Raw genomic sequence first — 15,278 nt, forward strand, 5'->3', positions numbered from 1 at the left:
AAATAGAGCATGTTCTAAATTTTTAACGCCCATTTTTCTCGTCAAGAAAAATGCTCTGGAGCCTACACGCGATCGTTTTTCACGACCAATTCAAAAAATTGAATTTCTCTCGTCGTGAATAACGGTCGTGTGTACGCGGCATTAGGGTTAGCAAGCTGCCATCTATCAAATTCTTGTTTATTGGTGCTGTAGAAATAAGGCGCAGTAACATTCTTTCCGTCTGCTAGCCATCACTACTAAAAAATGATTTCATGAAATTCTGTGCAAAGAATGACACTTTGATGAGTTTTCTCAATCAGCTCTCAGCAAAGCCATTCTCCTAAGACTTGTAAAATACAATAGAATGAAGTGCCAATGAGAATGGGCTGCACAGCAAGCAATGATGTGGAGCCAATAGGGGCATGCTTTACATAGGGAAGAGAAGGAGGGCCTGTTAGGCTAGCACTTCTGGCAGAAGGAACCATTCCCGAAGTGTGACACATCTTGTCGGCTCTTCCTTAGTGCTCGGAGCTGTCCAGCAAGGCAGACCTCCTGAATAGAGCACAATGTGACAGGCCATGACATCCGTCCGGGCATCTCTAATACACACACACCAGACATGGAGGATGATCTATTCCAGTTAAGACATCTTCCGTGAGTAGCACAATGGTGATCCTTGTTTAGATGGGCACAACGGCTCCCCCTCCCCTTCCCCAATCCCCTGTCTATAGGATCTTCTCCTAACCATTCTTTCCTAGGTTCCTTATTAAACTGCAAGCTTTGTTTGTTAGTATATGTCATGCAAAGCACATCCAGCTCCTAGAATGGCCGATCCCTGTGCTATTTTCTGTAATTAGTAATTCAGGATCTTATGCTGAAAGGAAGCAGATCATTTCACTTAACCCCTTCTCTGCCAAAGCATTGCATGCATGCCAGCCTGAATTATAGGCTTCTGCAGTAAAAACCATACCTTGGAAGCTGATGAATATTTGAAGCAGTATTAAAGCGAACAACAAAAATGTAACACATTGCAGCTTAGATGTGGTGGCTGCATTAGTTTCCTTTTTTTGTGGCTTTTTTTCCTTTGTTTTCAGCTTGTGATCCAGTCAGTAACACCTCCTGTGTTAGGGTGTCTGCATTGTGAAGTAGTAAAGCTTTAGACAACAGCTTTATCAGTCTGGGGAGAGGGTGGCATGGGCGTCCGCTGAACTTTTTTCAGGGGGGGCATCATTTTAAGGTCATCCATGCTCGGTCCCTTTTTGACAATGTCATGAAGGGGAGGGGCTTAGTCATTATCACATAAAGCGCAGGCATGCAAAGGTTTGAGAAACCTGATGCAACTATCAAGCAACTAGCAACTTTAAATAACAATATCATAAAAAATGGAGCCCCCCCCCTCTCTGTCAGCTGGAGCTAGAAGAGAGAGAGAGCGGCTCTAATTGGATTCGCCGTGCCGCCGCCTTGCTTCCTGCCCGCTGTTTTTCTCACCGAGGATCATGGCACTGATTTCTAGGGGGGGGGGGGGGCAAGTACCCTCCCTTGCCCTATGGAGCGGACGCCCATGGAGGGTGGTGTTAGATGCACTAATACATTTAGATGAACTTCACCAACACACAATGGGGGTTATTTACGAAAGGCGAATCCACTTTGCACTACAAGTTCACACTAAAAATGTAAAGTGCATTTGAAATTGCACTGAAAGTGCACTTGGAAGTGCAGTCGCTGTAGATCCGAGGGGGGACATGCAAGGAAAATAAAAAACAGCATTTTAGCTTGCACATGATTGGATAATAAAATCCCTAATTTCAGATCTACCCCTCAGATTTACAGCGACGCCACTTTCAGTGCAATTTCAAGTGCATTGTGCTCTTGTAGTGCAAAGAAGATTTGCCTTTTCGTAAACAACATCCTAAGTCAAGCTTTAGCTAACTCTTTTTAGGCAGTTACAGTGGCAACTTTTTTTATAGGTTTTATTTTTTTTAAGGTTTGTCATAAATGGATAAAAGCTGACCCTTGTAAAATGGCAGACTCTTGCTAATGTGTGCAAACTGAATCCCTATTTTTAACACAAACTGTTAGACAGGATAATTAGGTTGGTTGCAGTCTGGCCGGTAAGTTGAGCTGGGAATTTCCTTTGGTTTTGTTTTGACATGTGTTGCCATTCCATGTGCTCTTTGCTTACAAAGGCCAGTTATAGATGGGGGCAGGGGCCATTTGCTTGTACTGTTGGAATACTGGTATGGGGGCGCACTGGACACCTTTTCTGCCACTGTGCTATATGATGGGTGTCCAGTGCGACTCTGTGCCTTTAAGGAAAGGAGGGCTCCTTCCAGGCTCCCCTGCCCTCTGCCTATCCATTATAATGCATGTACTTCTGCTTTGGAGGCTCTCAAAAATGAGTTAGGATTGATGATAATACTGGGGTGCCAAAAAGGAGCTCTGCAGCTTATTTGCAAATGTGTGCAAACAAAATCCCTGTTTTTAAAGCAAATTGTCCAGACAAGATAACTCGGTTGTTTACAGGCTGGTTGGTAAGTTGAGCTGGGAGTTTTCTTTGGTTTTCAGGTTGTGTCATAAATGAATAAATCTAACCATTATAAAATGGCAGCCTCTGTAGATTACGCATGTATTTGCAAATGTGTGCAAACTAAACCCCTGTTTTTAACACAAACTGTTAAAAAGGATAATTTGGTTGGCTGCAGGCTGGCCGGTAAGTTAAGCTAGGAATTTTCTTTGGTTTTGTTTGACATGCGTGGCCCTTCGATGTGCTCCTTGCTACGACGGCCAGTCATAGGTGTGGGCAGGGGCCATTTGTTTGTACTGTTGGAATACTGGTGAGGGGACACACTGGACACCTTTGCTGCCATTGTGCTTTATGCTGGGTGTCCAATGTGCCTTTAAGGAGGGGTGGGCTCACTCCAGGCTTACCTACTTATTTGCAAATGTGTGCAAACTAAACCCCTGTTTTTAACGCAAATGTAAGATAGGACAATTCGGTTGTTTGCAGGCTGGTTAGTGAGTTGAGCTGGAAATTTTCTTTGGTTTTGTTTGACATGCATCGCCCTTCCATGTGCTTCTAACTATGAAGGCCAGTTATAGGACATACAGTGAACTTGGTGTTGAGTTACCATATTTATCGGCGTATAACGCGCACTTTTTCCCCCTTAAAATCAGGGGGAAATCGTGGGTGCGCGTTATACGCCGATGTCATTATCGTTTACAATGGGGGGGGGGGGCGGGGATTGGGCGGGAGTGTCGTGCCGGCCGTCCCACCTCGCATGGGACAGCCGACGGCGTACTAAGAAGATTAAAAAAAGTCTCTTCTCTCCTCTTCTTGCTCCTCCTCCCCCTCCGAGTATAGCTTCAGATTGGAGGAGGAGAGGAGACTGTGTGGTTTGAGCGGGAGACTGTGGTTTTTAGATGCCGACCTGATCGGCTTTGCGGGCATCCGTGGGGGCCCAATGCGGCGCTGTACCAACACCCGGAGATCAACACGGAACGGGTATCAACACCCGGAGACCTGATCCGTCGGGACTACAGACGCTGACGCCGAAGCTGAAGCTGGGTGAGTGGAGCGGCTCATGCTGTGACAGGAGAAGCAGGTAGGAGGGCAGAGTATCCCCCCCCCCACCCATACAGCACTCACAGGCAGTTTGAAAATGTGTAATGTGCTGGGATGTGATCTATATGTAATGTGCTGGGATGTGATCTAAGTGCTGGGATGTGATCTATATGTAATGTGCTGGGATGTGATCTATATGTAATGTGCTGGGATGTGATCTATGTGTAATGTACTGGGATGTGATCTATGTGTAATGTGCTGTCATGTGATCTATGTGTAATGTGCTGTCATGTGATCTATGTGTAATGTGCTGTCATGTGATCTATGTGTAATGTGCTGTCATGTGATCTATGTGTAATGTGCTGGGATCTGTATGTAATGTGCAGGGGGCTTTGGAATATAAAAGGGGCTGTTGAAAGTTTTTTTCCTAAAACTTCCCTCCTAAAATTAGGGTGCGCGTTATACGCCGGTGCGCGTTATACGCCGATAAATACGGTATTCACTTTACGGTGAACACTGAGGACAAGGGGGCACTCTTTACGTCTAGAGGAAAAGAGATTTCACCTCCAAATACGGAAAGGTTTCTTCACAATAAGAGCTGTGAAAATGTGGAACAGACTCCCTCCAGAGGTGGTTCTGGTCAACTGAGTACTAAGATTTGTAGGTAAAGTTGATCCAGGGTATCGGGGGATCAGGAAGGAATTTTTTCCCCTGCTGTAGCAAATTGGATCATGCTCTGCTGGGGTTTTTTGCCTTCCTCTGGATCAACTGTGGGTATGGAGTTGGGTGTATGGGATTGTATTGTGTTTTTTATTTTGTTTGTTTATTTGTTTTGTGGTTGAACTGGATGGACTTGTGTCTTTTTTCAACCTGACTAACTATGTAACTATGTGACACATGGATAGCTAGGTGAAAATAAAGGAAAACAAAGAAACAGATGCAACCACCACATCTAAAAATATATGATTTTTTTTTAGGTTCATAATGGTCAAAGATTAAAAATTATGTAGCTACCACTTTGGTTATATTGTATATATTGATGCATTTATGTGTAACTTTTTTCATTTTATTGTGATTAAAGCTGAAATTGCATACCTGTATTGCATACCTAAAAAAAACAAGGTGTTGTATGAATGCTGGTGATGATAAGCAAGCTGCCCCTGTGTTCTGTGTGCAGAGGGGAAGGTGAACACATATAGCTAGATTCAGAGAGGGCGTCCTAACTTTGCGGCGGCGTAGCGTATCGTGTTTACACTACGCCGCCGTAAGTTAGCGAGGCAAGTACATGATTCACAAAGTACTTGCCTGCTAAGTTACGGCGGTGTATCGTTAATCGGGCGGGCGTAATGGCGCCTAATTCAAATTTAGCTATGGGGGCGTGTTTTATGTTAATGGGGCTTGACCTGACGTGATTGACGTATTTTACGAACGGCGCATGCGCCGTCCGCCTACATATCCCAGTGTGCATTGCGGCAAAGTACGCCGCACGGTCCTATTGATTTCGACGTGGACGTAAATGACGTAAAACCCTATTCACGGACGACGTACGCAAACAACGTAAAATTTTCAAATTTCGACGCTGGAACGGCGGCCATACTTAACATTATTATTCCAGCTATTTGATAGAATAACTTTATGCCTGATAATGCGTTACGTAAACGGCGTATCTGTACTGCGTCGGCCGGGCATACGTTCGTGAATAGGCGTATCTAGTGATTTACATATTCTACGCCGACCGCAATGGAAGCGCCATCTAGCAGTCAGCCTAAAAATTACACTTTAGGATACGACGGTGTAAGACACTTACGCCACTCGTATCTGAGCCTAATTTAAGCGTATCTGTTACCAGTATACGCTTAAATTAGCGCCGACGCAATTTCAGACTTAGGCTGGCGTATCTACTGATACGCCAGCCTAAGTCTCTCTGAATCTAGCTAATAGAACCCAAAAGATCTCAACACTGTCTCCATCACTGTAGTAGGCTCCATGCACACTCACTTAAAAATTGCTGCTTCTACAGGAGGTTTGTGTTCTGCCTATAGAAGCAGCTAAATGTTATCCTATGTCTATATACACATTAGGACAATTAGAGGCATATTTTAAGCTCAACGTTAAGAAGCAGGAAAAAAAAAATCTGGTTTGCATTTCTGATTGGAGCTTTCTGGTAGAAAAAAGCACAAAACGCTCCTAAACTATGTACAAAAACACTCTATATGAGCATTTTCCTGCCAAGGAAACGCATTTTTTTTTAAGCCCGGTGCGCATGGAGCCTTAGTGTCAATTTCTACAGTTATTATCAGCTTCCCTACTGGCCCATCTAGTAAGTGATATGCATACTTACATTGTGCCAAGCAGGTGGACATACAAAATGAGGAAAAAGTCAGTTTCCCTGAAAGTACATCAAAAGTGCTATAGATGGTGCCTGGCAAATCATACCCAGTTTTCTTTTCTATTCTCCCTTAAGTTCTACATCAGCAAAATGTCCCTGTCAGAATAGTTTACATATAGATTGTGGGGCAGATTCACAAACAATTGCATGGGCGCAGCGTATGTGAGATACGCTACGCCGCTGTAACTTACTGTTCCCAGCTTCGAATCCACAAAGAATTTGCGCCGTAAGTTAAGGCGGCGTAGTTTATCTCTCGCGGTGTAATGGCGCGCAATTCAAATGCGGCGAGTAGGGGGCGTGTTTCATTTAAATGAAGCGCGTCCCCGCGCCGAATGAACTGTGCATGCGCCGTCCCTAAATTTCCCGCGTGCATTGCGCTAAATGTCGCAAGGACGTCATTGTTTTGACGTGGACGTAAATTATGTCCAGCCCGATTCACGGACGACTTACGCAAACAAAATAAAAATTTTAAAATTATACGCGGGAACGACGGCCATACTTAACATTGAGTACGCCACCATATAGCAGCTTTAACTATACGACGTAAAATAATGCGACGGCTGCTCGTACGTTCGTGGATCTTCGGAAATAGCTAATTTGCATACTCGACGCGGATTACGACGGGAACGCCACCCAGCGGACGCCGAAGAATTGCATCTACGATCCGAAGGCGTACGAAGACGTACGCCTGTCGGATCTAACCCAGATGCCGTCGTATCTTGTTTTGAGGATTCAAAACAAAGATACGACGCGGGAAATTTGAAAGTACGCCGGCGTATCACTAGATACGTCGGCGTACTTCCTTTGTGGATCTGCCCCATTGTGTGTCCCTACCCACCTGTGCATGTTTTAATATAAAATAAATAAAGACCAACCAGGGATAGGGCAGGGTTGACAAATTTGCTTGGAATCTAGGAGCCAGCTAAAAAAGTTAGGAGCCAGAAAACGCACCCCGTCCCGATGAGCTTGCGCGCAGAAGCGAACACATACGTGAGCAGCGCCCGCATATGTAAACGGTGTTCAAACCACACATGTGAGGTATCGCCGCAATTGGTAGAGCGAGAGCAATAATTCTAGCTCTAGACCTTCTCTGTAACTCAAAACATGCAACCTGTAGATTTTTTTAAACGTCGCCTATGAAGATTTTAAAGGGTAAAAGTTTGTCGGCATTCCACAAGCAGACGCAATTTTGAAGCGTGACATGTTGGGTATGAATTTACTCGGCGTAATATTATCTTTCATAATATTAAAAACAATGGGAATAACTTTACTGTTGTCTTATTTTTTAATTAAAAAAAGTGTAATTTTTTCCCAAAAAAGTGCACTTGTAAGACCGCTGCGCAAATACGGCATGACAGAAAGTATTTCAACGATCAACATTTTATTCTCTAGGGCGGGGATAAGCAATTAGCGGACCTCCAGCTGTTGCCAAACTACAAGTCCCATCATGCCTCTGCCTCTGGGTGTCATGCTTGATGCTGTCAGAGTCTCGCTATGCCTCATGGGATTTGTAGTTTGGCAACATCTGGAGGTCCGCTAATTGCTTATCCCTGCTCTAGGGTGTTAGGATAAAAAATATATATAATGTTTGGGGGTTCTAATTAGAGGGAAGAATGTGGCATTGAAAAATAGTGAAAAATGACATTAGAATTGCTGTTTAACTTGTAATGCTTAACTTGTAATACCAACGGCCACCACCAGATGGCGCCAGCTCACATCTGGTGGTAATAACTTGTAATACCAACGGCTCACCACCAGATGGCACCAGCTCACAAAGGTTTTGCCCACCTTTGCCCACCTTCTGAGTTCCAATCAGAAACGCGAATGAGAAGGGTTTTTTTCCTGCCTCTAAACGTTGTTCTCAAAAATATGCCTGTAAACGTCCTAATGTGTATGGACAGGCAGAACACAACTCCTTTAGAAGCAACGTTTTTTATTCCAGTGTGAATAGAGCCTGAGGCCCCGTACACACGAGAGGATATCCGCTGGAAACGGTCCGCCGGACCGTTTCCAGCGGATAAATCCTCTGGCGGATTTGCATCTGATGGCTGTACACACCATCAGATCAAAATCCGCGCGGAATACATCCGCGGTGACGTGTCGCGCCGTCGCCGCGATGATGACGCGGCGACGTGCGCGACGCTGGAAGGTAAATACTTCCACGCATGTGTCGAATCATTACGACGCATGCGAGGGAGGGGAGCGGACGGACTGATCCGGTGAGTCTGTACAGACGACCGGATCAGTCCGCTGGACTGGATTCCAGCGGATAGATTTCTTAGCATGCTAAGAAATTTTTATTCGCTGGGAATCCGTCGGCTGGATTTTTATCCGCCGGGAAATGTCCGCTCGGACGTACACACGACCGGATCTATCTGCTGGAACTGATCCGCGGATCAATCCCAGCGGATAGATCCGGTCGTCTGTACGAGGCCTAACTGTAGTATCACAGGAATTTTATTTGCAGATAGAAACGAGTATTACACACAAAGGTGTCAGGTAAACGAGCATGTGGCCCTATAGCTGGGGTCCTCAGAATCGCTGTGTCCACGCGATCAGGGAGTACCAGTGGACTCTGCCACTTCCTGGATGTCACTTCCGGGATTTGATTATTGGAAAATGGCGACATGTTTGCAGAATATTGGCTCCTTTTTCAGGCCATAAAGATGCGCCATATTGGAAAAGGGCTTTTATGGGGAAAGGTTGCGGCCGCATTCTATGGGGACCTAAAGCAGCCAATTTAGTCCTCAAATGGCTATTGCGGACATGGATCAAACTGGTGTTCACAACTGATGCAAGAGAATTACATGCACCAATAGAATAGAAATAAAAACCTATATCGAAAGCTATATATAAAAACAATGCACAAATACGTTTTATGTATAAAAACAATTAAGAAGAGCAATACAAGCTAATAAGAACATATATGGTATACAAACATTCAGGGGCGGCCCGTCCATTAAGGGCGCACGGCGCCGCCCCCTCTGTCATACCACCCCCCTCTATTCATGTCCGCTGTAGCCACCCCTTATTCAGGCGTCTGGCATCTTTTTGGATGCCGGGTGTCTGAATTCCAGCAGCGGGGGTGCTTTTCTGAAGCCTCTGATTAGAGCCATAGGCTCTAATAGGTTTAAAAAAAGGTGGACTTGGAGCTCAGAGCATTGCGCTCGCAGTCCACCCAGGTGTGTTAGAAAAGCAAATTAATATTTGCTTTTCTAACACTGAACCGCCTCTCCGCCAATCAGGAGGCACAAGTCTAATACCCGTCACCTGAGTGGTTGAAGGCACAGACGATCCCATTGGCCACCTAGCAGAAGGCAAGAAGAGATGCATGGAGGACACAGGAGCCATCTCCTGACCTGTACTACCCGTCCCACAGCTTGCCGGCGTCACCCACTGCCAGTCAGACAGCGGGTGGGCAGGCAGGCGCAGGGTGTCACAGTGGCTGCATTTGCTGGGCACAATTGGCTGCATATGCTGGGCACAGTTGGCTGCATTGGCTGGGCATAGTTAGCTGCATATGATGGGCACATTTGGCTGCATATGATGGTTACAGTGGCTGCACATGATGACCACAGTTGGCTGCATATCATGGTTACAGTGGCTGCATATGATGGCCACAGTTGGCTGCATATGATGGTTACAGTGGCTGCATATGATGGCCACATTTGGCTGCATATGATGGCCACAGTGGCTGCATATGATGGCCACAGTTGGCTGCATATGATGGCCACAGTGGCTGCATATGATGGCCACAGTTGGCTGCATATGATGGCCACAGTGGCTGCATATGATGGCCACAGTTGGCTGCATTTGCTGGGCACAGTTGGCTGCATTTCCTGGGCATAATTGGCTGCATATGATAAGCACAGTTGGCTGTAATTGATGGGCACAGTGGCTGCATTTAATGGCACAGTAAGGCTGCATTTGATGTATTGTTTCAGTATTTTTCTGAATTTTTCAGTTCGTTCGCACCCCCCAAATATTTTGAGCACCAGCCACCACTGCAAACAATCCTAAATAATGATTATATTGCACTATATATCTTCCACGGATCCACTTAGAAGACGCTTGTGTTCTCTCCTCTATTTGTCTTCTAGAGTTGCATCTTGCTCTCACACACGGTCTTTTTTTGTGATGAAATAAAACGACGTTTTTTATCATGAAACAAAGTGACGTTTTTCAAACTTCATTTTCAAAAATGACGGAGCATACACACCATCGTTTTTTCCAAAAGCTCTAGCAAAGCGCGGTTACGTTCAGCACGTACGACGGCACTCTGTTCCATTCAAACATCAGTCTCTACGGAATCTCTAAAGCCCTGTACACACGATCGGTTTGTCTGATGAAAACAGACCGATGGACCGTTTTCATCGGACAAACCGATCGTGTGTGGGCCCCATCGGTTTGTTTTCCATCGGTGAAAAAAAATAGAACATGTTTTAAAATGTTCCTATGGATAAAAAAAACGATAGAAAAAACGATTGTCAGTGTGGAAGTCGATCGGTCAAAAATCCATGCATGCTCAGAATCAAGTCGAAGCGTGCTCAGGAGCATTGTACTTAATTTTTCTCAGCACGTCGTATAGTTTTACGTCACCGCGTTTGGACACAGTCGGATTTTTGACCGATGGTGTGTAGGCAAGGCTGATGAAAGTCAGCTTCATCGGATATCTGACGAAAAAATCCATCGGATTAGATTCCATCAGATATCCGATGGTGTTTACAGGGCTTAAGATATTCCCATATGGACTGTTATTTCTCCACTGAGCATTCCAGTTTCCCATGAAGTACCTACATTTTTGGGCCAATTATTGTTTGTTTTTGCCAATCGCAGTTTGTTGGAAAAAAAGCAAACAGAACAAACAATGCAGGTTCCAGATAAAACATTGGCATAGCCATAATGACAAACAATCACAGTCTACCATTGAAAATTGAAATAGTTTACCCTTAAAGCATGCCCACCATACTACAAATTAGGGCCAATTTAGCAGAACATAAACAAGTAGTTATACATTCTTAACCATATTGACAATTGTATTAAAGCAGTAGTCTGTCCATTAGCAAAACCACTGGCCTTTTTATTTATTACGTTCAGATAAATATGAAATACTGCATACAAATATTTCATATTTACTATTATCCAATAGCAGATAGAGCTATTTACTAGGGTAATCATTTCTCTTTCTCTCCTATTGACATAATAAAATAAGAGTAAACCTTTTTAAAATAAAGGAAACCCCCACTTTTCTCAGTTGTCACCAGAACACGTTTTGGAAGATTTTCCTTTTCTTTTATATAATTTTTGTTTCTTCTTTATATAGTTTACATTCAGTTTTAATATATAACACACAGTTTAAATTAAATTTCCTAATTTATCAACAGACATTTTATCATCGCCAGCATCTACTGAAAAAACACACCAAGAAAAAAATAATCCCTTTACCTCTAATCTTCCTTCTATCCTAAGAAATTTCTATCATCTTACACTTCTATCATAGAAATTTAGTATTAATTACTCTTATGTTATACTTTCCATTATTATCCTTTGGGCTGAGGGAGTGTTACTTACTGACTAATTATTTTCCTCTTATTTATTTATTTTCCATTTCCTACCTACACCCACCCTCTCACCCTCCCCCCCTCTCCCCACCCACGAAAAAAAAAAAAAAGGGGGCAGGATGGAGGGATCAGATTAAATTCCTCATAAACCAAGTTAAATAAAGCAGATAATGTTTGTGGGCAAATATCAATATATCCAAGCACCTCGTCCCAATTATTGATCAAAAAGGAATAAAGAAAGGAAGGGTACCTGCGGAACCCAGGGACTATTGATCGGTGCTAATGGGAAATCAACAACAAGGAAGTATAGAAAAATAGAAAAATATTTTATTTTTAACAATAAGATATATATAAAACAACATCAATCAAGATGGATAGATGAGATCTCCGATAACTTATAAAAGGAAGATCAATTGAAGCATTGGCTTGTATACTTGCTCGACATGTTTCGCTCAATGTGGAGCTTCCTCAGGAGCTTATAAGCAATGCTAGACATCAAAAATAACACAAATAATTAATTAACTGCAATAAATACATAGAATATCAAAATAGATGCAGAGATTAAGTGCATAAAATTATATCGGAATACAAAGAAATTTACATAATTTAGGTTAATACAGAAGGTGTATGTTCAATATCTAAATGCTGTAAAATCGGCACAGGTTTAACTTACCAAAAAGAGAAAAAAAAGAAAAAATGAAATATATATTTTAGTAAGCCAGCACAACCGGACAGCCGCAGCACAGTGGAAACCAGGACCTCAAGAGGCACCGAAAGACTAAGGTCTAGAATAAGAATAAGTTATCGGAGATCTCATCTATCCATCTTGATTGATGTTGTTTTATATATATCTAATTGTTAAAAATAAAATATTTTTCTATTTTTCTATACTTTCTTGTTGTTGATTTCCCATTAGCACCGATCAATAGTCCCTGGGTTCCGCAGGTACCCTTCCTTCCAAGTTAAATTAAGTTATACCTCCCTTCATATCAACAGAGTTAATCTTCAGCATTCCCCTCTAGTAATCTCTTACCTTCCTCTGAGTACATAAAGAGATTCCAGCCCCTCCATATTTGGTCATACCGATCTTTCTTATTTTGTGCGGATAATACTAAATCCTCCATAGCTCCTGTATCTCTCACTCTAAAGAGCCATGCTTTAATAGAGGGAGGTCTAGGGTCTCTCCACTGCAAGGCAATTCCGGCTTTTGCTGCATTAATCATATGACTCAAAACCGGAATCTGCGAGCAGTGGAGGAGAAAAAAAGCTGAATCGTCTAATATCTGAACATCTGAGAATTTCTGCACAATTCTTTGAATCTCCCCCCAGTAATGTTTCACTTTCTTACAGGCCCAAAATATATCCAACAATGTCCCTCATTCTTTGCCACACCTCCAGCATCTATCTGAGTTCTGCGTCGAGAGCTTATGAAGGCGTACTGGGGTATAGTACCATTGCGTCAAGAGTTTGTAATTAGATTCCTGGGTCCGTGTGCAGACCGAGGAATTCAAGGCCAAATAAATTATCTTTTTATGTTGGGTTTGCGAGAATGTTCTCTCTAGATCTCTCTCCCATTTACTGAGGCTTGGCAGCTCAAAGTCTTCTGATGGTTTATTTAATAACCCATACATCTTAGAAACCACCCTGGAGAGTGGTTCTTTAACATTACAATATGACTCAAGTACGGTTAGCTCCTGTTGATAATTTATTGCTGGGCCCAGGGATCTCAAATGCTTGCCACACTGTAATTTCGAAAAGTTCCTCCTTATTGTGTCAGCTTTTCAATAGTTGGTCACTTTTCGGACAACAAAAAGTGTAAGGCTTGATATAGGCCTCTTTCTTTAAGATTTTTAAAGGATCCTTCTTCCATTCCTGGAATAAAACTAGGGTTTCCCAGTATGGGGAATAGGGGGGATTGTTTTGATGAAAACTTCTCGTCGCTACATATCTTGGCTGTAATTCTCAAGGTCGTACCAATTGTAGGATGTTTTTTAAGAGAGGTCGGCAAAACTGTATAGCACCACGGTGCTCTCCCTAATGAAATTGGGCTTAGCTGTTGCTCTATCTCTACCCATCGTTTGAGCTCTCTATGCCTACACCAATCCACCAGTCTTGCTAAATGTACCACATGATAATATTTGATTATGTCGGGAACCGCCATCCCCCCACAGCACTTAGGAAGATTTTCCATCTATTCCTGTTCCAATAACAACTCCAAATTTTTAATTTTTTCTTACTTTCAGTCCCGGTGACAGTGATAACTAGCAGGCATATTAAGGGTGGATCTCCCCAGACAGACAGACAGATACACATACAATTTAATGTGCAGCGAGGACATAATTCCAAATCTACATAGCAAATATAGCAAGCAGGTGTTCTTGCTAAGTGAAGCAAAGATTCATGTAATTGTAACAGCAGCAATTGAGGTTAGTATGCTTTGCCACCATGCATAGCTCCCAACTGTCCCTGATTTTGAGGGACTGTCCCTGATTCGGAGCAATGTCCCTCATTCCTCCTCATTTGTCCCTCATTTTGGTCTGATCTATGTAAGTGTATATAAGTGTATAAAAGTGTTTCCCAGTGCTAATCCTTTCATCTGAGTTCTAAATTGCTGCATTTGTAAATTCCAAAAGCCAATATAAAGGAATAGTAGTGGTAAAAAAGCACTTGTGTGGTTTTTTTTCACAAGAAAAAGCACTTGTGTGTTTAACCAATCTTGTTTTTTGTACAATTCTCCTTTAAGGGGGTGTGGCAAGGGGGTGTGTCCTATGCCTGCATACTTTTGCTGATAGGTGTCCCTCATTCCCATCTCAAAAAGATGGGAGGTATGCACCATGGTCACATGTCCTCCGGTTCAGAGATGTCCTGCCCTTTCCCGTTACACAGGAGTCCCTGTGCAGCCGCAGGTTATGTCCCCTGTCATTATGCAGGGACCCCCACATAGCAGAAAAGTACCCTGCTACCCGTCATACCGGAGCTCAGAGCTCAGTGCAGAACAAAGGGATTTCCAAGGCTCCTCCTTAGCTCTGACATATCTGAAACAACCAAGAGAGAAATGATCTCCTCACTCTACTCAGACACTGCTCTGCATGAGGTCTGGCGAGTGCTTGGCGGGGATGCTGGAGAGATAGGGATCTTTGAGCTAGGGGGGGATTTCTGTGCTAGGGAGTGGGAATTGGGGGGGGGGGGGGGATTTCTGTTTAGGAGCCTGGGGATTTCAGTGCTGGTGAGTAGAGATATTTGTTTGGGGGAAGGGTTTTTTTTTTTACTGCTGGGGGAATTTTTTTGGCAAGTGTGGGATTTTCAAACTTGGGTGACCATGGGTTTCTTGGACAGGGATTGGGGGGGTGTTAATGACAGCGGTGGGTGAAAAAAGGTGGGGTGGGGGAGGGGGGTTTGCTTGGAAGGGGAAAACCTGTTCTGGGGCTAGGACTTGAGGTGAGGAGGTTGGGGGTTTGTGCTTTTGGGTTGTACACATACTCTTGACACCTGCACACCGGACACATACTAATTACACAGGTCCTGTGGCTAATTTAATGCAGATAAGGTGTTAAGTGAGTTTTATTACCACCTTAATCAGCCACAGAACCTGTGTAATTAATATGTGTTCGGTTTTAAAGGGATGAGGTAGCAACCCTAATGTTACATACCCTGGGCCCCTAAATTCCTTCTTTCTGTGTGTTACATACTACTGACCTCTACTGAGCCCCTCCCACTGTGCAATGTGAACACACCCCCTATTCACTGTAGAATTCTAGGCACAATGCATCATTGCTTCCTTTAGGTT

At 43.5% G+C, this 15,278-nt stretch overlaps 1 protein-coding gene across 1 annotated transcript in view; it reads left to right on the top strand.

Annotated features, from left to right (window-relative positions):
- The first annotated feature begins 419 nt into the window (after positions 1-419).
- LOC120938339 (SV2 related protein) overlaps positions 420-15,278 on the top strand; it is an 88,973-nt gene continuing 74,114 nt past the window's right edge. The window contains exon 1 of the mRNA XM_040351882.1: positions 420-633. Within this exon, the coding sequence (XP_040207816.1) occupies positions 599-633 (35 nt within the window). The 5' untranslated portion in view covers positions 420-598. The remainder of the gene's footprint in view (positions 634-15,278) is intronic.

The sequence above is a fragment of the Rana temporaria genome, chromosome 1, assembly GCF_905171775.1.
Source record: "Rana temporaria chromosome 1, aRanTem1.1, whole genome shotgun sequence".
NCBI classification, from domain to species: Eukaryota; Metazoa; Chordata; class Amphibia; order Anura; family Ranidae; genus Rana; species Rana temporaria.